We start from the raw sequence: 24786 nt of genomic DNA, 5'->3' as shown, positions 1-24786 counted from the left end.
CAAACTCTGCTTTCACTGCAGCCCCTCTTCTTTATCCTTCAGAAGGTGAGGAGCGAACCCACGAGTCCAGGCTGGAGCAGGGGATCCCAGAAACCCAGTTTACAGGCAGAGTAGTCTCCTTCCCTGTCCCCCATCACCCACATGGGAAAATCCATTCAAACCAGCAAACCCACCAACAGGACATAATCCCTCCGCTGCTCCTAACTCCTGCGCATGAGGCAGGCAGGGTCGGGGCAGATAGGATCAGACTGCACTGCACAGCTGACTTGCTTGAATCCTCGCTTATTAACAGTCACAAGAGCCAATTGCCAAAAACAATTAGCAATGCAAATTCGCTCCGCTGAAGGGTCTCGAGCAGTGGCAGTTGCCCTGAGACAGGCTTGCTGGGGGGCAACTGTCATCTGAGCACTGGAAACACACAAGGAATCATTCCATTTCTTTTCCGATTAAAGTGTCTCACAATGCAAAAGCCAGACTCTGCTCAAGGCTCGTGTGCAGCTGCAGCTCTGCTGCCGTCAGCCACTCCCCAATGCCCAGGTCTCCGCAGCTTCCGCTACCTCCTTCTCTAACAGGCGGAGAGAAAACACAGCTCTCCCCCTTTCATGGAGCCTTAGCGGCTCAGTGGTGAACCCAGCCTGACCCAGAATGCACCTCCTGGTGCCCTCAGCCCTACCTCTGCAGTTCAGCACTGCCTCCGAATTCCTTACTTGGGGCCTGATCCTGGCAGATACCAAGTACCCCTAGCTCGTCACCTCCCAGGATCTGGCCCTTTCATATATGTCTGACCAAAATACTGACAGGAAGCAGCGTTCAGATCGGGCGCAGGCGAGAGTGGGGAAGCACTCACGTACAGGCATAGGGATCTTGGACAGTTCTTTGCCAATGCAGTTTTTCATTATGCTCCAGAGGTTAAGGCTGTAGTTGGGTTTGTCTGGGATGCGCGTTCGTCTCCTCTTCTTCGGCAGGACGTCTTTGCCCGTTGATTCATTGTAGCCAGTTTTATTTGCGCTCTCAAAGACCTGGGGAAGCAGCAATCTTAGGGTCAAAAAGCCAGATCAACCAACCGTAGGGTTGTCAGGCATCCAGTTTTCGACTGGAACACGAGGTCGAAAAGGGACCCTGGCGGCTCTGGTCAGCACTGCTGACTGGGCCATTAAAAGTCCGGTCGGCAGCGCAGCGGGGCTAAGGCAGGCTCCCTGCCTGCCCTACCTCTGTGCGGCTCTCGGAAGTGGCGACATGTCCCTGTGGCCCCTAGGTGCAGGGTCAGCCAGGGAGGCTCCACGCGCTGCCCCTACCCCAAGTGCCGGCTAGGGCAATGCGCGGAGCCTCCCTGGCTGCCACTGTGCCTAGGAGCCAGAGGACATGTCGCCACTTCCGGGAGCCATCTCAGGTAAGCACCACCTGGAACCTGCACCGCACCCCAAACCCCTTCCCCCAGCCCTGAGCCCCCTCCTGCACCCCTACTCCCTCCTGGGGCCTGCATCCCCTCCCGCACGCCAACTGCCTGCCCCAGCCCTGAGCCTCCTCTCACACCCCACCTCCCTCCCTGGGCCTGCACCCTGCACTCCCTCCCATGCCCCAACCCCTGGCCCCACCCCACAGCCTGCACCCCCAGCTGGAGCCCACACCCCAACCCCATCCCGGAGCCACCTTCCGCACCCTAAACCCCTCATTTCTGGCCCTACACTGAAGCCTGCACTCCCAGCCGGAGCCCTCACCCCCCACACACCTCAACCACCTGCTCCAGCCCAGGGAAAATGAGCAAGTGGGGGGGGGGTGAGGAAAGTGAGCCACAGAGGGAGGGGCAGAGCCTCAGAGAAGGGGCAGGGCAGGGGTGAGACCTCGGGGGCCAGGGTGTTTGGTTTTCTGCAATCAGAAAGTTGGCAACCCTAACCAACCATGGAAACCTGGCGGCTGGTGACAGTCAGCTCTTGAGGTATCACTCCTGGGATCTGGCCTCTCCCCATGCAGGGCATGTGCAGCTCAGACCCAGAACATCCCCTAGCAGGCGGCTTTGCTCGTTCTCAGGAAAGGCCTGTCGGGCTGGGCAGAAATCTGCTCGACAACAGTATAGGTGCTGCTTAGCATGTGCGTGCTCTGGGCTGGCTTTCCGGGTCGCCAGGGCATTTCCTCACAAGAAAGGCTCAGGAGGACCACATGTGGGCTGATATGGCCGGGTAGCCGCACTCAGCCCCCTGGTGCCACCAACCTGGCCCCAGTGCAAAGCCGCCGGTGGAGGGAGAAGACTCTCTGGGGCAGAGGGGTATCACCAGAACTACGGCTGATCCTGCGTGAAGTGCGGGGAGCGCTGGTGGGGAGCTGATCCATCTTATTCTCCCCTCTGCTCCCACTTGTTCCCTGCTGAACGGACACACTTGGAATATTGTAACTGAGACTTCAGTTCCCATCTCCCCCGTTATGCCCATTCTACTGCCCTGCGAGGGAACTGGACGGGGATTTTCCCCAAGTTGCCTTCGTCCCCTGGGGCCTGCCCCTTGTCATTACTTTCTACCAGCACCATCTGCCCGATGCACTCACATTGTCCTCCAGGTTCCAGTCCTCAGGGTGCCCCTCGCTGGCCCCGCTCAGGTTACTGCCAGAACGCCTGCAGGGAAGACCGAGGCAGAGGGCATGGGCGCAAGCAGGCACAGAACAGAACAGGAATGGCTGCTCTGGCCATGCTGGGGCCTGATTTAACCCACAGGATATTGCAAGGGGGCTGCAATAGGTGGAGCTTAGCATGCAAACATGCCGGAGGTTCTTATTTCTTTTCATTCTTGCTATGAAGCCAGCTGCTCCTGTGTGTCAGCGAGTGCACACCAAGGTGCATTGCTGGAAAGGATCTTTCTAAAACTCACTTCCAAGCCCTTAAAGATCCCGATTCCCAGATCTAGGATGGATTGTGCCTAATCTTGTCACCAGGCCCTCCGAAACCGAAGCCAAACTGGTTTGCAAATCACACTTGGGCCCAGCTTTCCAAACAGTCTGTCTCTTTAATGTAAATAGAGACATGTGTGAGACATTTCCTGGTGCCGGCAGGTCTCTCACTAAGAGACATCACTGTGCCCTCCTCAAGCTCTGGCCCCCATTGCCATGGTTTGATTAGGTAGGAAGTGCAGTCTAGTGGTTAAAGCTCAGGTCTGGGGAGGCCAGGCAACCTAAGTTCTCGCTCCTGGCTCCATCATAGGTATGTCTGTGGCCCCCACCACCAAAGGCTCAGAGCCCTTCACAGTCTCTAATGGATTTAGCCTCACAGCCCTCCAGGCAGGGCTGGGCTTATCCCCACAGATGGATAGGAACTGAGGCCCAGAGAAGCTAAGTGACTTTCCCAAGCTCCCACAGGGCGCCTGTAGCAGAGCAGATAATTGATCCTGGGTCATCAGCGTGCCCTGGGCCAGCAGCAGCTCTGCTTCTGATTCATGGCAAGCACCACCCGCCAAGCCATTGGAAGGGCCAAAGCAGGCTGCCGCACATCAGGCCCCCAAGTCTGTAGTTAGGCACCTAATCAAGAGGCCTGGATTTCAGTGGGCCTGAGCAATCCCAGGCCACACAAGTGTACTCTGGCCCTTCAGAAACTCCCCGTCCCCACTACCTCTGGGGGATCAGGCCACTGGGAGAGGCTGCTTAGCCCAACCGTCCCTGGCTGCAGAAGTCCCTTTAAAGGGAAGCAGGGAGCTGCTGACAGCACCAGGTGACTCTGGAAGAGCCCCCCGGGCAGGTGGATTCCTTACCAGACGGCAGTGGTGCTGTGCCCAGCTATAGTGGGGTCCCCTGGCTTGCAAGGAAGTGGTGCTAGGGGCATACAGCGGCATTCTGCTTGCATGCCCCATGACAGGGCTGCAGGTGATGCGCGAGGTTACCCCCTTGTTATGTCGGGGTCCAGCAGCACCTAATTCCCACCCTCTTCATTACCTTGGCTTGGGGGCCTGCTCTGCAAGGCTGTGGGGGTCCAGAATAGGGAGTGTTCCCTGGAAGAACTCACCGGGGCCAAAGCATTAGAATACAGGAGAAGCCATTTCCTCCCAGCCCTCCCTACAGAAGATGGAGGCCTCCCAAGGCAAGCTGGGCACTGCAGTTCCTCCCGAGCAGGCTGGGAAAGTGGGAGGAGTCTGGGCTCCTGGATAAATAGGGCCTCCTCCGGGTTTGCAAACCAGACCCCAGTGGCTGTGAAAGGGGGGACAGGCTGTGCCCAGTCCCTGTGGCTCCTGAGAAGGAGGGAGAGGGCACAGTGCATCTCCCACTTGTGACCCTGCATGGGAACCAGTCCCAAAGCAGGCCTTGCTTGTCCTCAGGGATTCCCTGTTCCCCTCCGTCTCATGCACTCATTGCCACCAAGGTAGTGGGTGTGCAGGGCTGCCCAGTGAGAATGGCAGCACGCTACACTTGCCACGCACTGGGTCCAGTGACACAGGCCCAGCCTGGTGGGTGCTGCTGCGTGGAGCAGCTGTTTCCCCCAGAGCCCCAGGAGCCAGGGCAGCTGCTGACCTCTGTCCCCAGTGCTCTCTGGTCTGGGATCTCGGACTTCTGAAAGCTCCCCTGTGCCGTGGACTCCAGCCCAGATCCTCACAGGTAGACAGACTCCTAAGCTCCACTGAGCTCTCTGGAAGTTGGGAGCCTAAATGACTTGGAGGCTCTGGGCCTGTGTTACCGAGTTAGAAACTTGTCCTCACGCTTGGTAAATCCCACATTCCTAATCAGGCCTCGGGGGGACAGACCAGGACATTGGGTCCGGGATAGGGAGCCATTCACCTCTGTGGCTATTTCAAATCCAGCCCATGCTGTTCCCTCCTGATCACGGCTCTTTGCCCCATGCACAGCGGGTCTCCGTCCAGTTTCTAGTGGGCAGAGTCCACACTGCAAAAACATTGCCAGTGGCCCTGACCAGCCCCAGTGGAGAGGTGAGAGCCAGCCAGAGGCTGTCCCTCCAGTCCAGGAAGAAGGGGCCCTGGTGGCTCTGTCTGAGGGCACTCTGCCCTGCCAGGGGGAGAGGGCTCCACTCTCTAGGCCGCTGGCCAGCACTGATGTTTGAAACCTCTTGCTGCCTGCCCGCACAGCTGACCCACCTGAAGGGGTGGGTGTGATTAATGCAAACCAAGAGGATGCTGCCTCTACGGTATTAGTGAGAAGCCAGCCTAAGTGCCTCCTCCCCACTCTTCCTATTTGTGCGGTGGGCTTTGGGCCTGCACCGCACTGTGGGTAGCTTCATACCTGTGATGTTTGGGGTCTGCGGCTACTGTGATAAAAGCTGGTGCATCCTCCATGGCATCAAAATACTCTGTCTCCTCATCTTCATCACTGGCTTCCCCTTTGGCAGGCGGCACACTCCCTGCGGGCACAAAGAACAACCCGGTCAGCACCGCATCTTCCCCTGACTGCTCATACAGAGCATTAACATCTGCTCCCAGACCAGAGCCCCAGTGGATCCCCACAGACCTTCGCTCTTCCCCCGCCCCATTGTGCTGTCTGTCCCCTTCCCTCTCCTCTCTCACGCCCAGCGTTACGCTGGCTGAAGGGCGCTGGGTAGCCAAGTTCCCTCTAAGCTGCGCGACCGCGCAGTTGCCTATTAAGTGCCACACAGGCACTGAGGGCTGCAGCGGGGAGAGATGCCTCTCCCCAAGCCCCAGACCTGCTGCCTCTCCCCGCCGGCCCAGCCCCAGCCCAGCCCTGGACCTGCCGCGGCTGGGGAGACACCTCTTCCCCCAGCCCAGCTGCTGCGGCGATAAAGAGCTGGGGGGGGGGGGTCCGCTCTCCCCACCGTAGCCCCAGGGAGCCCCACTGCACGTCAAACCCCTCATCCCCAGCCCCAACCCAGAGCCGGCACCCCCAGCTAGAGCCCTCACCCCCCTGCACCCCAACCCTCTGCCCCAGCCCTGAGCCCCCTCCCACACTCCGAACCCCTCGGCCCCACCCCCACCACATGAATGTTGTTATGTGCACCCATAGGAAGGTCACATGTCACACAACACCTCCCTATTGCTGCACATAACAAAATTCATTCCGCACGTGGGTGGGAAAAATGAGAGGGACACTGCTGGGCAGACTTTGCTCCTGCCCAATCAGGGCACAAAACGCTTTGGTACCACGGTGATGAGTGCCTCACAGATGCCATCAATGCCTGGATTCAGCTGGAAGTTAACCATGTGACCGGTGTGTCCCATCAAATATGGTTCAAATTTCAAAACAGACACGTTCAACTGGCAATCTAGTCAATCTCAAACAACGAGTTTAATGGCGTTTTTGGGGCTGTCCCCAAGGCCCCTGCTATTTGCCGGGGGGGCGGGGGGGAGGGATTTATAACAACATTTGCTTATGTTTAAAAAATGTTCTTCCCTGAGAGATCTGAACCAATAACAGGGAACATGCCTGCGCAGAGACATAGGGGCTAGAACTAGGGGTGCTGCAGCACCCCCTGGCTTCAAGTGGTTTCCATCATATAAAGAGTTTGCAGTTTGGGTCAATGGCTCTCAGCCCCGCCCACTATACACATTGTTCCCGCAGCCCTGCCCAGGGACTCCAAACCCTGCTGCTGTTTGTTCCCCCAAGAGCTATGATCTGACCCTTCCTCCATTCAGACACCAGCACCCCATCATCCCCCACACTGACCATTAACGCTCCTCTGGGCGGGCGCTCTGATGGCACACCCTCCAGTCGATACAAGACACAGCTACTAAGAGTCACATCCTAGCTGACCTGCTGAGCACTTCACCAGCATCAAGATCGAGCTTCTTGGGATCACTGTAACTCTGCCTCTCCCTCTGCTCTGCCACTGAGGCCGGCCTTGGATGCCATTTGGCCCCTTCTCCAACACTCATCTCCACGCTGCCCTTCCTGATGCATGGAACCCCCTCCAGGAGCTGAGCCATAAGGCTACAACCCTCTCATCCTTCCAATCCTTCCTCAGGCCCACCTCCTACAAGAAATCAGCCAACCAAAGACGGCTGGGCCTGGGGCATTTGGGGAGAGCTGATAGAAACAACCACCTCCAATGATTTGGGACTGTGAAATTGCGGAATGACTCCCGTGGTGTCCACATGCTACAGTGGCCTTTACCCAGCCTCCCTCCTCGCTTTGCTCCCACGGTGGAACACGGGCACTTGCTCCCCCTTGTTTCAGACCTTGTCAGGTCTTTGGGGGAAGGGACATGGTCTTCCCGTGTCTTTGTACGGCGCCAAGCAGCGCCGATTCTCCTGGGGGCCGCTGGGTGCTACTGCGATACAAATCACAGACACCCGGCAGGCAATTTTCAGCTCAATGGTTCAAGTCTGACAAAGTTAGGAGCAACTGAAAAATGGAACAAAGATAGAGGCAACTGGAACTCCAGGCATCACAACCAGCTGGGCCTGCTGCCTATTGGGGCGAAATAACGACACACGACGTGCTGCCGAATGCACCGTGTAAACAGGCTCTGGGCAAGTCTACACGGCAGCCGCCATTACAGTACGACGCTATAGCGCGGGCACTTCCTGCATCGACAGAAGGGCTTGTTCCGTTGCTGTAGCTAATCCATCCCTCCGAGAGGCAGGAGGTAGGTCAAGGGAAGAATCTGCAATGAAGACCCAGACACTGCGCTGTCCATGCACCTTCTCCAGCCAGCAAGCTGCATTTTGCTCTCCCATCCCCCAAAGGAAATCTGCTCTCTTCTCTTTGCTTGGTCCTGGCTCACTGGGACCATACGGAAGGGATGTGCTGTGACATTTTCCCTGGCAGTGCTAATCAGCACGACACACTGCGCATCTTCAGAAGCCTAAAGAGGGGGCTGGGGGTAAATGTCTATGCCATGTGGGTGTTCTAGCGGGGGAAAAAAGGGCCCACAAGGGGCTGCTCCCCAGCACACCCTGCTACAAGCTGCCTCCCAGCACTGTGTGCTAGCTAATGGCCCCAGAGAGGGGCAATGTGGGTGGGGCATGGACCAGCTCCTAGCCCTGCCTCCTTCCAGCCATGATGGCTATGCTGGTTACCCAGGTGTAGCAGGGGATGTTTCTCCCAGTGTCGGGGGCAGCAAGCCTTCAAAACACAACATACGCCATCCAGCTCTGCTAGGGTGGCACACTTCCTCTCCACCCTCCATGCAGTGCAGCCAGAAGGGACCACTATGATCATCTGACCTCTATCGCACAGCCCAGAGACCTGCCCCATAAGAGTTCCTAGGGCAGAGCTTTTAGAAAAATATCCACTCCTGATTTAAAAATTGCCAGTGATGGAGAATCACCACACCCCTGGGTAAATTGTTCCAGTGGTTAATCACCCTCAGTCTTAAAAAACGTACTTCTCATTTCCGGTCTGAATTTGTCTAGCTTCAGCTTCCAGACCTTGACTCTTGTTAGACGTTTCTCTGCTGAGCTGAAGAGCCCATTATCCAATATTTGTTCCCCATGCAGGTATTTATAGACTGTAATGAAATCACCCCTTAACCTTCTCTCTGTTAAGCAAAACAGCTCAAGCTGCTTGAGTCTATCACTCTAAGGCAGGTCTTCTAATCCTTTAATCATTCTCATGGCTCTTTGAACCGTCTCCAATTTATCAACATCCTTCTTGAATTATGTGCCCCAGAACTGAACGCAGTTTATTCCAGCAGCAATGACACCAGTGCCAAATACGGAAGTGCTACGACCTCTCTACTCCAACTCAAAATCCCCCTGTTTGTGCACCCAAGGATTATATTAGCCCTTTTGGCCACAGCAACACTCCGGGAAATAGATTGGTGTGTCCCCCTTCAGCACCTGATGGGGCTGTACACAGCATGGGGCTTCTGCAAAGCCCAGGCTACGTCTTCTCTTCCCACCTGAGAAATAGCCCAGCTCTGCAAATGCAGCTTAGTTTGTGCCGCACTCGAGGCCTCTGCTGATATGAAACACCTGCTCCTAGGCGCTTTTCACTGTCCTTTGGCAGGCAGGTATCTCCAGTTAGCAGCCAGACATCAGAAAGTCTTGGAGAAGGAGGATAATGTCTCAGACTGGCCCAGTGTGGGACAGAAGCATTCTTGGGCTCTATTCCTGACTCTAGAAGAAACGTACTCTTGTGCTGGAGCAGGGGACCCACAGGTCAAGGCTCTTGCATTCAATTTCCTGGATGGGGAAGGAGTATGATCTAGTGGTCAGAGCAGGGGCCTGGCAAGCTGGGCTCTTAGGTTAAATCCCTAGGTCTTGGAGGCAGCGTGGTTAGAGTAGGGGACTGGGAGTCAGGATGTCTGGATTCAGATCCTGGCTCTTGAAGGGAGTGTGATCTAGTGATCACAGCATGGGGGAAAACAGAATCCCTGAGATCGATTCCCTACTGTACCACTGCCTTGCTCTGTGACACTGGGCAGGTGATTTCGCCTCTTTGCCTCAGCTCCCTCCCCCTCCCCCTGTAGAAATGGGAACAATAAACCATTCCCAGGGATGTCAAATGCTTTGAGCCACTTGGGCCAAAGGCCCTAGAGGAGCTGATATACTTATGCCCCATGTTCCTCGCTGGCAGGAGGCCACCTGTTACATTGCATCACAAACCCATGTTGTGATGACACTGCCCTGTGGGGAGAGCCCCACAGCTACGGAGTGTCACAGTGAGAGGCTCCTTTACGCTGGAGGGCTCTGGGCACGGGGGGGTTGAATGTTACATGTTTATCTGAGTGGATCCATTCCCCTGACCCCAACGTGGTACAAGGGAACTGCCCCAGCCCGGCATTAGACACTGCCAAGGAACGAGCTGCTACTGGTCAGTTAAGGCTCCATTTGTGGGTTACAATGAAACAAAACCCTGCTGCTGCTGGTGTCCCCAGACACCCTTCTGGCTGCCTGGGGATGACAATTTGGCACCAGCATCACCTGCAATTCGGTTTTATTCTCCAGCAACGATTGCAACCAGCAAACGAAACCCAGATGAGACCCCGGCCACGGGAGGTGGGCAAAGGGCTCCAGTGCTCTCATGCGCAGTAGAGGCAACGGCGGGAAGAGTGGGATTCCCCTGGGGAGACCAGCTCCCAGGGAGGCAGCTGTATTACTGCCTCGTCACAGGACACGCCTGTCCTGTACCCTGCAACGAGCGTTTACCTGAGAAAAAATCCATGGGCATGATGGGCTGCCCTGCCCATCCTTCCCGTCTCTCCTGGTGCCCTACCAGGGGCTGACTGGGAACGAGCGAGAGGGCAGTCCCCCATCCCTCCTGCCCCATCTCCCGCCCCGCCCCCATACTGCTGGGCTCTGTCAGTGACTCCCTGGAGCCATTGTGACATCCCAGCAGCAGAGCTCACATTGTGACATCCCAGCAGCAGAGGTCTGGGGCTGGCGGGCGGGACCCAGGCCGTCGGCGTCCCAGCCCTCTGGGCCCCCGGGGAAGGAGGCCGCTCACCCTTGGAAGTGCTGCTGACTGCGGTGGCGCTCGAGGACAGGCCGGGGGCTCCCCGGCAGGCCCGTTCCAAGCTGTTGTGTTGTTTGGCTAGCTGCTCAATTGTCTCCTCCAGGCAGATCCTCTGCTCCCGCTCATACTGTAGAGCCCGCTGCCATTTCCGACTGTGGCTCTCGGCTAACTCCAGGAAGTCGCGGCAAGCCTGGGGGAAGCAAGAAACACACAGGTCAGGCTCCCTCGGGGACAGGCCCCAGTCGCGAGCAAACAGCACTGCCCGCAGCAGCTCAGGGTCTCTGTCACAGGAGCCAAGAGAAGGGGCTTTTCATTCTGGAGCTCTGTGCTCCTCCCACATCTCAGGGAGCCCTTCACCAGGAGCAGCACTCCAGCCTTTCCCCTTCAGATCTTCAGCCCCCCCAGCCTTGCCCTCCCCGTGCAATCGGGGCTGGGAACAGAGCTGGGGGACTTTTCGGTTTGCTGGCAGTTCCAAAAAATGAAACTAAAACATTTGGTTTGGGTCAAACTGAATTTGAAAAATTTCTGCAAATCAGAACAGTCTGTTTGGGGTCAAACAAAGCATGTTGTTCAACTGGAAATACAGTATTTTCCAAGGGCTAGATTCATAAAATGGCCAAAGGTGGGGTTCCCCTTTTAGCCCACTGGCTGGCATGCTCACTTAAGACAATCCTAGCTGGAGAGTCTGCAGGACAGGGATTTGAACCCAGGTCTCCACCATCCTGACCTGAACCATTAGCCTGGGGTCAGGCCTCTCTGTCTCTCCCGTCCCACTTAGTATACAGTACTTGAACAGTCATTGGGCCAGAGGATAAAATGGGGAGACAATGACACTGCAGCTTGGAGGTTAGGCTCCTCACCAGGGGGGTGACAGCATCGAGATCAAGTCTCTGCACCACTGAATATTTCATTATTTATACAAAATAGAAGAGCTTCAGCAGGCGACCCTGAGGGCACCCCACCCCAGAACAGCTAAAAGCCTGGTGGGGAGCACATGTGGCAGAGGAGAAGGTTCAAATCCTGCTCCTGAGTGGGGATTCATACTTGGGTTTCCCACATCCCAGGGGAGTGCCCTGACCACACAGCTAAAAGCGAGCTTTGAGCTAGATGTCATTACTATCAGGTGGGGGCACATATGGTTCAAAAAGACCCTACTCAAAGAGTGGGTATCAGTGGTTCCCTGTCAAACAGGCAGGGCGTATCTAGCAGGGTCGCACAGGGGTCAGGCCTGGGTCTGATACTATTCAATACTGTTGTTTGACTTGGATAATGGAGTGGAGAGCAACCTGATAACATTTGGAGAGGACATCAGACTAGGAGGGGTTGCCAGCACTTTGGAGGACAGGATTAGAATTCAATTGACCTTGACAAATTGGAGAATTGGTCTGAAATCAACAAGAGGAAATTCAGTAAAGACAAGTGCAAAGTGCTTCACTTAGCAAGGAAAACTCAAATGCATGACAACGAAAAGGGGAATATCTGGCTAGGTGGCAGTACTGCTGAAAAGGATCTGGGGGGTTAGAGTGGATCACAAATTCAATATGAGTTAATGTGATGCAGTTGCAAAAATGACTAATATCATTCTGGGCTGCATTAACAGGAATGTCGTATGTAAGACACAGGAGGTAATTGTCTTGCTCTACTCAGCACTGGTGAGGCCTCAGCTGGATACTGTGTCCAATTCTAGAAACCACACTTTAGGAAAGATGTGGACAAATTAGAGAGAGTCTAGAGGAGAGCAACTAAAACGATAAAAGGTTTAGAAAACCTGACCTACGAGGAAAGGTTAACACTGGGCATATTTACTCTTGAGAACAGAAGACTGAGGGGGACCCGATAACAGCCTTCAGATATGGTAAGGGTTATTCTAAAGAAGATAGTGATCAGTTTTTCTCCATGTCCACTGAACGTAGCACAAGAAGTAATGGGCTTAATCTGCAGCATGGGAGATTTAGGTTAGATATTAGGAAAATCTTTCTAATGATAAGGGTATAGAATCATAGAAGATTAGGATTGGAAGAGACCTTGGGAGGCCATCTAGTCCAATCCCCTGCTCAAAGCAGGACCAATCCCCAACTAAATCAACCCAGCCAGGGCTTTGTCAAGCCTGACCTTAAAAACCTCTAAGGAAGGAGATTCCACCACCTCCCTAGGTAACGCATTCCAGTGTTTCACCACCCTCCTAGTGAAATAGTGTTTCCTAATATTCAACCTAGACCTCCCCCACTGCAATTTGAGACCATTACTCCTCATTCTGTCATCTGCCACCACTGAGAACAGCCGAGCTCCATCCTCTTTGGAACCCCCCTTCAGGTAGTTGAAGGCTGCTATCAAATCCCCGCTCATTCTTCTCTTCTGCAGACTAAATAAGCCCAGTTCCCTCAGCCTCATTCCTTAAGCTCTGGAATGGGCTTCTAAGGGATGGTGTGGAATCCCTGTCACTGGAGCTTTTTGAGGACAGGTTGGACAGACTCCTGTCAGGGATGGTGTAGGTTGAGCTGGTCTGGCCTGAGGAAGGGGGCTGCGCTTGCTGACTTCTCAAGGTCCCATCCAGCCTGACATTTCTATGATTCTAAGTTATAAGGGGGCATCACCATCCCACCTGCTCTGTAGCCAAAACAATTTGGTGAATTCATGTCACCCAAAGCTGCATTTTTTGGCAGATAACCTAGTTGTCGAAAAATTTTGCCCAGCTAGGCGTACAGTACAGGTCACACAGCCGTGGTGTGAGAAACTGGCTTGGAATCTGTAGTCATGGCTCACTGCCCTGAGCATCCAAACATGGATATACTGAGCGCTAAGAGGCTTCAGGCCTCCTTGGGTTGGGGGGGGCAGTCAGGGAGTTTTACCACTAGGTAGTGCCAACTGCACTGCAAGTTTCACACACATTCAGCTCTGCTGATGCAGCTCAGTTTTCACTTGCAGGTCCCTTGTCATTTCAGTTATGGGATGCCGCCCCCCACCCCAGCTCTGCCACTGCCCCTCAACCCTGACCTGCCACCTCCCCACCCCCCTGGACATTTCAGTCCTGGCACCCCTGGTCAATATTCGCGCAGCATTTTAAAAACGTGAAGTGCTAGAAGCAGTGTAACCTTGTGTGACAAAGTTCCTCCTCTGCCTTGGTGGGTCCTGCGCTTATTGGCGGATTTGCTCGCCTCAGAGTTCACGCCAGACCTCGGTTTGGCCACTCCTACTAGTGGCTCAAACCTGCCATCCATCCAGCTAACCTCATCACTGGCCAGCGTGGGGGAAACAGAACAATCCCCGCAGTCTCTGTGTCCCACCTAGTGGGTCAGGGACAGGCCAGATCCCTTTCCAATTTAGACCTTCCCTTCTGGTGTTTCTCACAGATCAGTTTAACTCCTCCTGTGCCTGATCAGGAGTTGGGGGGAACCCAGGCCCACCCTCTACACCGGTCTCCAGCCCAGGGCCCTGTGGATAGCAGCTGTCTACAATGTTCCCTGTATCAGCTGCGTGACAGCTACAACTCCCTGGGCTACTTCCCCACGGCCTTCCCCCAGCACCTTCTTTATCCTCACTGCAGGATCTTCCTCCTGAAGCCTGATCACACGTGAACTCTTCACATATAGCTATTAGATCCTCTGTTATAAACTATCCTTGGCCAAAAACAATTTATCACCTCACGTTCGTAAAGCATGTTTTGCTTTTTATTCATTTCTGTGCTGTTCACCAGTTCATATTTCTGTTAACAAAGGATTAGTAACTAGACACCTGATCCTGCAAAAAAGAACACGTCTGCATTTTTACACACACATGTGGTCCCACTGACTTCAGTTGGACTACTCACTGTGTGCAGAGTTTAGCATATGTGTAAGATTTGAGGATTGGGGTCCAAGACACAAACCCTGTCCTCACCACAGGTAAAGCTGGATTTAACCCGGGCTGCTCTGAGGGCCCCGGGCTGCTATCTTTGATTGCTGGCTGGTATCCGTAAGCAGCCCTGTGGGATGAAGTACTATCCATGGCATGAAGTACTATTCAGCATAGATAAGGGTCCCTAATGAGAGACAGCCGCAGGCAGTTTTGTTAGCTAGCAATAAAAATTCCCTCGAGAAAAGCTTGCAAGCAAGAGCAGCAGCTCTGAACAGGTGGAGTTTGTCCTGCAGTCAGCACTTCTCTGTCTCCAGAGTCTTTCTAACTCATGAGCTGCAGTACGACTCTGGGAAGCAACCCAGAAGCCCTGTGGAGAAGGTTACAAAGGGAGATTTCCGGGGCACCGTTCAATAGCTGCCTGCCCATTAGCAGCGCATTAAGAGGACATTCAGGCTAGGACTATAAGGCAATCCCCTCTGCGGAGAGAAGGACAGAGGCCCTAACACTTCCCCCTGCCGCAGCCATGGGTCTGGTTCTGGGGCAGCGGTGGGGGAGGGAGGGAGCGGCGTGCATTTCTTAGGGTTTGTCTTCCCATACAGCGCGACAAGCAGCACGGGCGCAGCTGTGCGGACGTCGCACGTTAGTGAAGACATTAGGATGCTAATGGGAGAGTGTCTCCCGTCCACGTGGGTAATGCACCTGCCTGCTGTAGCTAGGTCACAGGAGACGCTCTCCCATCAACACAGTGCTGTCTACACAGGGGATAGGCCGGTGTAACGACATCGCTTGGGCTGTGGATGCTTCACCTCCCTGACCGAGGCAGCTATCGCAATACAGCTCTGTAGTGTACACCTGGCCTGAGAGCTCAGTATCCCTATGTTTCGGGGGGGCTGACGGTGTCCGTGGGGTGGTTGGAGCGACAGAGCCTGGCCCAGGAAGGGGAGTGGTACAGCACAGGGGCACAATAAGCGTCAGCACAGTAAGCGGCCCAGGAGACTGGCAGTGACCGAGCAGCTGGCATGGCAAAGGGAGCAGAATGCAACGGCCACATGACATATTTTCTACTTCATTAAAAATCCCGACGTGACCTGTCTGAGCCAGGCTGCAGAGAGCTGTTGTGGCCAAGTTCTGAATTAAAGAGGTGTAAATAGGAGTCACTGGAGTTACCCCAGCATGACAACGGGGTAACGCAATGGAGAATCAGGCCCATATACTTCTTAAACACGGGGATTTCTCATTTGCAAAATGACATCAGCCCCCTGCCCCTGGCGGTGCCAGAGACGCTCGCCTGAGACAATGAGCTGGGTTCCTAACTGGGAGAGGTTTCTGCTTGCCCACTGTCCCCACTCCTGTCTATTTCTGAATTGATCGAGAACGGCGCCTTTTAAAGGGTCCGATCCTGCCCCCCGGAAGTCCATTGCGTGTTTCAGTGGGAGCAGGTCCAAGTACTGAACCTCACCACTGAGCCAACAGGGGTGTTAATGCAGCATGCAGAGCCAAGGACTCCCTCGGAGCCAGTCCGCTTATCGCCTGGTCTGGCAAAGGAGCAAACAGGAGATGGAGGCAGCCCTGGGGTGACGCCTCCTCGTGGCACAGGGGTAATGCCCATCAAGTGGGGCAGGGAGCATTTCATCAGAGAGAGCCCTGAACACGACGATACAAATGTCAGCAAGAGCTAAAGTCCTTGGAGAAAGTTGCTATTCTGAGTTACGCTCATTGGCTTTGGTGCCCTGTGGGTCACCGACCAGCCGAGTTCTCCCCAGAGCCTCAGCGTGTGTGCCCTATGCCGGGGCTGCCGTGGAGTTGGTGTGGGGCTGGACATGCTGGGAGAATCTCCCGCTGTGGGTTACAGCTTCTTTACATCCCCCTTTGCATTCCCTGAACATCAAAGCTGAGTGCCAGGATCTGGCCCAGACAGCGGAAGGGCCAGATTCTGAGCTCATACTGGTTTTACTGTGGACAGACAGCGGTGTAACTGAGAGCAGCATCTGACTGAAGTGAGTCTGAGCTGGAGTAGGTGCCAGGCTGAGGGGCCAGACGCAGGTGGAAATGGCCCCAGTCCAGACCTGCCTCATGTCGTATGGGTCAAAGCCAAAGGCATGCTGGGCTGGTGGTACATGCACCTCCCTCCAACCCTCAGCATCCGTGTGACACCAACTGCCGGTCAGACTCCGACCCCGTACCAAGATGTACCTTAACTCCCTTCCTATCACCCCTGCATTCATCCCAGCACCCTGGGAACACACAGTCCTTGGGTTTTCGCTAGAGACCCCTCTTCATGAGGGGCTTTGGTGGTCCACTGGCATCTGCAATGCAGGATCAGAGCAGGGGTCACCCTTGGTTAGTCTGCTCACGCATCTGAGCGAATTGAGCGGGTCTGGCCCACACCAGCCATGGGAACCGTCACACCCAGCCCGCGAATGCTGCCACCCACAGTGGACTGGAGAGACATCAGCCCTATGTCTCGGCAAAGGGGCATTTCTGTAGCACCAGCCACAAGGTGTAGCTGCCCATCTGCTCGTAACTGAACTAGACCCCTGGCCAGCTCCAAACATCCAGGACATCCCGGCTTGGCTTCTACTTATTCTAGCACCAAGAGCTCCTGGAGAGCCAGGAGGATGAAATCCGTCCAGGCCACAGAGGGGCAGCAGCAATGCTCTGCAGTCACTGCTCCAGCCTCAGGGCTGGACTAGCTTCTGTGGGGCTGGGGAGAATGGCTGGTAGATCTACCCCTTCCAGAGGCGCCAACATTGGGATTTCCCCGGGGTCCGCCCCAGGCCCCAGCCTTCCTCCACCCCTTCCCCCAATCTCCCACCCCCTGCCTCTTCCTGCCCCCACTCCTCCCCCCAGCGCCTCCTGCATGCCGCTGAACAGCTGATCCGCAGGGCTGCAGGTGGGTGCAGAGTACCCATAATTTTTTCCCCGTGGGTGCTCCAGCCCTGGATAACCCATGGAGTCAGCACCTATGACCCCTCCCCCACTCCACCTGCACACACCCCCACCCCCACCCCCCGCACATAGCTGTATGAAGGGAACCCCTGGGGAGCTGGGTTCCATGGTGTTCATGGGGGGCAGACTCCCTGGATCCTGTTCTCCCTCCCCTGGGCAATGAAACCGTACCCAGTGCTCTGCATCTGCCCCCCCCCCCCCAGGCCCTACACAGAAAGGGGCGGGATTTGTCCCCAAATTATCCCATACTCCTAGCTGGAAAAGACCAATTCTCTCCCCACATCCATCACCTCCCCCCGTCCCAGGACTGGTCCCTCCAGTCTACTGGCTAGCACACTGTGCAGCCTGGCTGCAAGTGCCCCAGTGACAGGGCTCCCCCATGTCCATGGGCGGTGAATCCAGAGCCTCCTTGTGGAGGGCTCGCCCCACCTCACACCTGCCCTTCCCCCCCAGTGAGATGGTGACGATGATCCTAATGCCAGCGCGGTAACTTGCAGAGCTGCAGGGATGCCGGCCTGGCACATGCCCTGAGACACAGGGGCAGCAGAGCAGCAGAGAGCACAGGGGTGAAGAACCCAGATGCACAGACAGGGGTCACGGAAAGTTCCTCTGCCCCCAAGGGAAGGAGAAAGAGAGGAAACCAGAACAGCAAGTTTTAGAGAGTTCCACAATGTGCCACGTCCGGGCACCCTTTACAAACAGTCACTCCACCCTGGCTTGACCCCAGAGGCAGAGCATAACGGCCTTCCCTCGCCTGCTCCATTAGGCACATCTGTCAAACCAGGGGAGCCATCCACAGGGCAGGCAGCAGACGTGGGTGGATGCTGCATCTCCAAGGCTTTGATGTTTTGTACCCAACCTCAGACTCAAAGTCTCTCTCCAAATCAAAGACTTTTTCATCTGCGTATCGTCCTGAAAACTGCCAGCACTGACGGCATTCTAATTAACTGTACATAGAGAGCCCGTGTGCCAACCAGCTTCTTTACGCTGCAAGGTTGTGATAAAAGGACGATATCACAATAGCAGGTACTTAGCGAGTGGCACTGGCCTTCCCATTCAGGGAAAGCTCATTATCCGCTTTAGAGGTCTCAGGTTCCAGCTCTGCAGTCATCACACGTGTGACGTGCACAGCAATAGCCGTTCCAGAGCTGCTCGGCAAAGTGTAATATGGGAATTACCAGCTGTCTCTGGCTCAGGGGGATGCATGTTTTTTAATAATACATTTGGAGATCTTCACCTGTAATTACCGTGCGGCAATTAAATTTGGTCTTTAAGACAGTTACAGGAAATTGAACAGCTTTGGTGCCGTGGTAAATTACAAAAAAGAAGGAAATAGTTACAAACGGGACTGTGCCAAGGTACCCAGAGCTACGGGAAAGAGACAGGAGCTAAGGGTGACTCCTGAGGGGAACATCAAGGTCACTGTGTTGAAGTCAATGTCCTAGATGATGGACAAACCTGATCAAAATAACTCTTAGAGCTTCCCATCTGTAGAACTCAAAGCACTGCAATAAGGAGGGTCAATATCATTATCCCCGTTTTATTGATGGGGAAACTGAGGCACAAGTGCTGAATCTGTTCATCTTGCCAAAAAGAAGATTGAGAGGTGACTTGATCACAGTGTATCCGTACCTTCGTGGTGGGGAAATACCAGGTACTGGCTCTTTAATCTAGCAGAGCAAGGCAGACAAGAACCAAGAGCTGGCAAATGAAACCAGAGAAATTTAGATTAGAAATAAGGCACACATGTTTAATGGAAAAAGAACAGGAGGACTTGTGGCACCTTAGAGACTAACCAATTTATTTGAGCATGAGCTTTCGTGAGTTACAGCTCACTTCATTGGATGCATCCTTTTCTTTTTGCGAATACAGACTAACACGGCTGTTACTCTGAAACCTGTCATTATGTTTAATGGAGAGGGTGAGTAACGGCTGGAATAAACTCCCAAGGGAAGTGGTGGATTCTCCACCTCTTGATGTCTTCAGATCCAGACTGGATGCCTTTCTGGAAGATACGTATTAGCCAAACACAAGTTACTGGGCTCGTTATTAGGGTAACGGTATACAGGAGATCAAACTAAACAGTCCCTTTGACCTGAAACTCTGTGTATCTATGAAAAGGTCACTCAGCAGGTCTGTGGTAAAGCATGGGAAAGAATCCAGGGCTCCCAACTCCTGTCCTGTGTCCTAGCCACTGAAGGATGCTGCATCCCTTCCTTTCTTAATAAAAATAGGGCAGGGGGGTGGATCCACTTTCCCCAGGGGCTTCTGTTTGGGGAATCGTTTGGGTGTAAAGAAAAATTTCACTGTCCAGATCTGAGGGCCCCAGCAGCAACCACTAAGGAGATTGGAGGTGGACTCTTTACACCCCCGGGCACCAGGTTGGTGACTTTTGAAGGTGATTAAGCAAACCTGACCCCGTCCATACCAGGGCAGGGGCCTGGGGGACACTTCTCAGCAGTGTTTGGTGATAAATGGTGCAATGTGATCAACTGAGGCATGCTTTGTATCTGAACCAGACACAGGGCAGGCTTAGGCAAACTTCTTGTTATTTATTTGCATTATCGTAGCACCTAGGAGTCCGGTCATGGACCAGGGCCTCTTTGTGCTAGGCGCTGTACAAACACAGAAGAAATGACAGTCTCTTGATGTATAAGAAAAATGCTTCTGGGATGAGAGCTAGAACAGAAAGAAAGACCCTGCCCCAGGGGGAAGGCCCGGTGAGAATTCCCCTGTGATGCTATGAGGACAGCACAGCCGTGGACCTCGACTGTGCCCAGCAGCCTGTCCTCTGACACCCAATGAGTTCCAATGGCCTCTGAGGGCAAACCATGAAAACGGGTCCTGCATCCCCGCAGCAGAGATGCACCCCTGCCCTCAAACCGAGGAGATAATGGCCTGTCCATGGCACGGGCATGATTTACCCACAACTCTTGACCTCCAAATCCCAGCCCAAAAGAGGCAAGATCCAAAGCATGGCCAGTCCTGGGAGTTAAGCCAGAGGCTGCCTCGGACCATGCTATGGCTGCCATGAGTCCTCAGCTGCATAGACACTGAAGTTGTCCCAATCAATTAGTCTCAGTGACTTCAATGCCGTTGTGCAGAAAAATTAAGTCGGCTCCAGCAGCGATTCCGTAGCCTTTCTTAACCAAAGCCAGGTCACCTGATCAAATCCAGTTTTGGGGTAGAGAACTCCTACATTTCAAGTCAGAAACAAACACCACAACTACAGCTGGGATCAAAGCCAGGTTAGGAGCAGCCCCCAGGAGGGTCAGTAGCTTGTGAAGTGAAGTTACTAGTTGCTGGTGCTTGTTTGCACAGGCATGTAGCTGCTGTGTTTACTTCTCCCTCCTGCACTGGGCTCAAGGAGGGACGTGCTTTGCAAGTGAGCTAAATTGATTTCCCTCTTGGCACTGGGAAGGGAGAAAAGGTAACCTCCTTCTGCAAAGACAGGAAGAGAGCCCTCGAGGAAATGTGGATGTTAATAATGTCACAGTTCTCCCAAATGAGTTCCATGCTGGGCTCTTCCCTGTTGGCTTGCTGTACAGTGTGATCTGAAATCTGTTCTAGTTACAGAGGTGACAACTCCTTTGTTTACCTGCAAGTTTTATTCATTGCTATAAAAAATACACAGCCCATTGCCAAGCCATCCCTTCTGCAGCCCCTTTTCACCACTGGTTTGGACTCTCCCTAGTACTGGAGAAGAAAACGAGCCACTGTGCTGGTGGCCTAATCTAACAAGGCCTTTCTTTTGACTAGAGGGTACAGCATTCCCTGCAAAGCATGGAGCCCGTGGCTCTCTCCAGCTCTCACTGGGATGTTCAGTCTTCAGGAAAGCCTGTGACATGCACATCTGAGGAAGGAGCACTGCTGCCTTTGAGAAGTACAGCTAGGATCATCTCGCTCTCATTGAGATTCATAGATTCATAGATATTTAGGTCAGAAGGGACCATTATGATCATCTAGTCTGACCTGCACAATGCAGGCCACAGAATTTCACCCACCACTCCTACAAAAAAACCTCACACCTATATCTGTGCTACTGAAGTCCTCAAATTGTAGTTTAAAGACCTCAAGGAGCAGAGAATCCTCCAGCAAGTGACCCGTGCCCCATGCTACAGAGGAAGGCGAAAAACCTCCAGGGCCTTCCAATCTGCCCTGGAGGAAAATTCCTTCCCGACCCCAAATATGGCGATCAGCTAAACCCTGAGCATATGGGCAAGATTCATCAGCCAGATACTACAGAAAATTCTTTCCCGGGTAACTTGGATCTTACCCCATCTAAAACCCATCACAGGCCATTGGGCCTATTTACCATGAATATTTAATTACCAAAACCATGTTATCACATCATACCATCTCCTCCATAAACTTATCGAGTTTAATCTTAAAGCAAGATAGATCTTTTGAGATGAGCTATTAATAATCACTTAAATGCTTTTAAATAACTCCCTGGCCATGTGTATGAGGTCAGCTCTTTGTTACACTGTCAGAATAGCCAACAACTCTGGTGGCTTTTGGACTGGATGCCCTGGTAACATCTCAGGACATGTATGCTCAATTTACTGTGAAGAGCAGCCACCTGCGTCCATTCCAGTGTGGGCTGCATTCTGAGTGGATCTCATCAGCTAAGTACAGCCAGGCCTAGTCAATATCAGGATGGATGCTAAAATCCTGGTTAAATCCCAGTTTGGAACAGCTGTCTGCCACCCAGGGTAACCCTATGGACTTCAACTAAAGTGTTGAACAAGTGAGAGGAGACTCAGGGCCTAAATATTCAAAGCAGAGCTTGTGAGTGGGGAATCACTGGCACTAACGAGATAAACCAGTAAATCCAGCCCTCTGATTCTCTTGTGGTCCCAGGCATTTTGACATTGCGTTCCCCATTTCCCCATTCTCGGTAGAATCTGGACTCCATGGTGACCTCTCGTATTCTTTGACCAGGGACTATTGCCCAGAGACCTGACACATCCACCTGCCTCGCAGAAGGCAGACGGACCCACATAAGAGATGCTGCCCTTGATTAGAACTTCCCAGGAAGACACTGGAAGAGCAAAGCATTTTGGCAGGATGGCAAATGGAAAGAGGTTGTTACATCCGAGCTGTAGCTGGAAGATTCAAGCAGTAAAATATACAATGTAGCTCCGGGGTCTGATAAGCTAGGATACAAAACCACATCTGTGTCTCGGACAGTAATATTGATGTAAGCAGCATGTTTCACATTACTCTAGTTAGTTCCATAAACAGAATCTCTTTAGATCATGGAAACCCTTCATGAAAAGGGAATGAGATAAAATACGAAAAACCACCACTGGGGTGCAGTGATGCAGCTTCTCTGCCAGCCAATCAGATCAGCAGATCATCCGGTGGCTCACTGTTTTTGACCAATATAAAAGTAAAAACTTCCAGCTGATCAGAGACCATCATTCTTAATGTTAGTTATTCTTTGATTGGCCAGAAGCACAAAACAAATCTATTCTCCCAGCCAATCAGAATAATGCTAAAGTGAACCCATATCACTCACTGGGTCTCAGTCTATAACCCACCTGTGTTAGATCTGAAGGAGTCACCTCATGAGTAAGCAGATGGGCCTAGAGGATGGCAAGGTTAAGATGAGAGCTGCCAGCTTGAGGTCTGAATAACGAGGAGGGTCATGGCCCCAACAGTCCATAGGATAAACCTTGAAGTCATTTCTAAACTTGCTGTCAAGTTTTCCTATACTACAGCATTATTTGGTAAGCCAGCAACATTCCTTCTGCCCTAGAAGCCCTAAGAACAACCACCCTTTGCCCCTTCTATTCAAACAGCAATGAATCTTTAAGCATCATAAGACCTCTGCAAGGTAGGAAAGGACCTTACAGGAATCATTTTACCTACCACTGAGCTGCAGTCACCTCTGGGGTGAAAAGCAGCAGCTGTTTCATTAAAAGTATCAGATTTTGAACAAGGATTTCCAGAAGACACAGTTTCAGCTGTGTCTCTGGGTACTTTTAGACTTCAAACACTGGGTGTCATTGCAGCTTGAGCCGACACTTGTAAACTAGTTCTAATCTCACTAGTTTGGGTCCCAGAACAGCAGAGCCGCAGCAGCATGAGACTCCATGTGGGCTCTGGGTAATTACTCACAAGGCTAGCCCACATGCTAGACATATCCTCAGAGGGGACAGCATCGCCTACGCTGACTGCACCTCATTGTCCGAGTACTGACCCAGTCCACCCCCTGCTTAGCCTGTGACACCAAACGGGATCACAAGGTGACACCGTCAATGAACAGACCATTGTGGAGAAAACTGTGTATTCCCCATTGGAGAGCAACAAATCAGCCAGCAGGCTAGAAAGGAACATCCCCTCTGGGCAATCTGGAGTTTCTTGCATAGCACTGTCCAGCTCTGAAGCACATGGTGCTGGCTACTGCCACAGACAGGATCCTAGACAGACCCCTGGTCGGAAACAGTCTGGAAATTGCTGTGTGTGTTTGCAAAAACAACAGGGAGTCCGGTGGCGCCTTAAAGACTAACAGATTTACTTGTGTGTGTTCGATTATTTGAACAGCCAGAGCTCTACAAGAGAACTGATGTCAATGGAACCTTAGGAGACTCCTGAGACGTTTATCCAGCAGCAGGAGGCCATTATCCAGTGACAGATATTCTTTGACTTTAGATCTTAAGCTGCATTTCCAGCTCTTGGCAGGGCATGTAAATATAGTTACCGTAGCTTTGTGGGCTATGCATCAACGGAGCAGGAATCAGGGTTTGAAAGTGTCTAGGTTGACCCCCTGCAGAAAAGCAAGCAGAGCCCCCCATACTGAAGGGAGGCCCATGGCAGGTTTGCCTCCCACCTCTCTGTCAGTGTCGCTCACTCCTGACCTGGCGCATACTTTGGTGTTCCATTCCCCAGCTCCCAGCCAGTGCTGTCAGTGTCCACCAATCCTGCCCCAGTGACCCCCCAGCTAATCCAGCTCTGGGACTCACATCCAGCTTTTTTTAAGGCAGCTCAATCATGACGTTTACCGTCTCTCTGCAATTCCAGCCCAAGGACTCCACACTGCTTGGCTGATACACCTCAGTCCTGACTTGCTGCGGCCCTAGTTATTTCAGACCTGGAGCCCCCACAAAGAATAGCCAGCACATGTCAGACCTGAGGAAACGAAGGCAGAAAGGAAACAATCCACAGAGAAGCAAATACTCAAATACACTAGCAATCCCTCCCCCCACACACACGGATGCAAAGACACAGGTGTGCCCAGAGAGCTCTGACTGCAGTCACTGAGGGCTCAGTTATGCCACCTTATTCATAGCTTACACTGTGAGTAACCCCACTGATTTCTGTTCATGGAGCATGGTGTCAAGAGGGACAGTGGACCCATGGTTAGGGCACTCTGGCATTCAGGAGACCCAGGTTCAATTTCCGTCTCTGCCACAGATTTCCTGCGTGACCTTGGACAAATCACTTAACCTCTCTGTGCCTCAGTTTCCATCTGTAAAATGGGACAATAGCTCTGTCCTATCTCACAGGGGGTTTAGGAGGACAAATACATCAAATATTGCAAGGTGCTTCAGTTCAGCCCCACACTAGCCTAGAAGGGGTTAATGAGGCTATGAATGGGCCATTTAAGCAGATAGGCCACAGCTGAGGGGAACGAGGTGGCCTAATGATGGAACCAGC

General features: G+C 53.2%; 1 protein-coding gene across 6 annotated transcripts in view; it reads right to left on the bottom strand.

Annotated features, from left to right (window-relative positions):
- The window catches only part of OSBP2 (oxysterol binding protein 2), a 344207-nt gene that overhangs the window by 48856 nt on the left and 270565 nt on the right, over positions 1-24786 (bottom strand). For all 6 annotated transcript variants that reach the window (XM_043529960.1, XM_037878931.2, XM_037878932.2 and 3 more), the window contains 4 exons: positions 10330-10528; positions 5209-5326; positions 2539-2605; positions 852-1019 (listed from right to left, as the gene is read on the bottom strand). In XM_043529960.1, coding sequence (XP_043385895.1) covers positions 852-1019; positions 2539-2605; positions 5209-5326; positions 10330-10528 — 552 coding nt within the window. The remainder of the gene's footprint in view (positions 1-851; positions 1020-2538; positions 2606-5208; positions 5327-10329; positions 10529-24786) is intronic.

The sequence above is a fragment of the Chelonia mydas genome, chromosome 15 (assembly GCF_015237465.2).
Source record: "Chelonia mydas isolate rCheMyd1 chromosome 15, rCheMyd1.pri.v2, whole genome shotgun sequence".
Classification (NCBI taxonomy): Eukaryota; Metazoa; Chordata; order Testudines; family Cheloniidae; genus Chelonia; species Chelonia mydas.
This window is presented reverse-complemented; position numbering and strand designations above follow the sequence as displayed.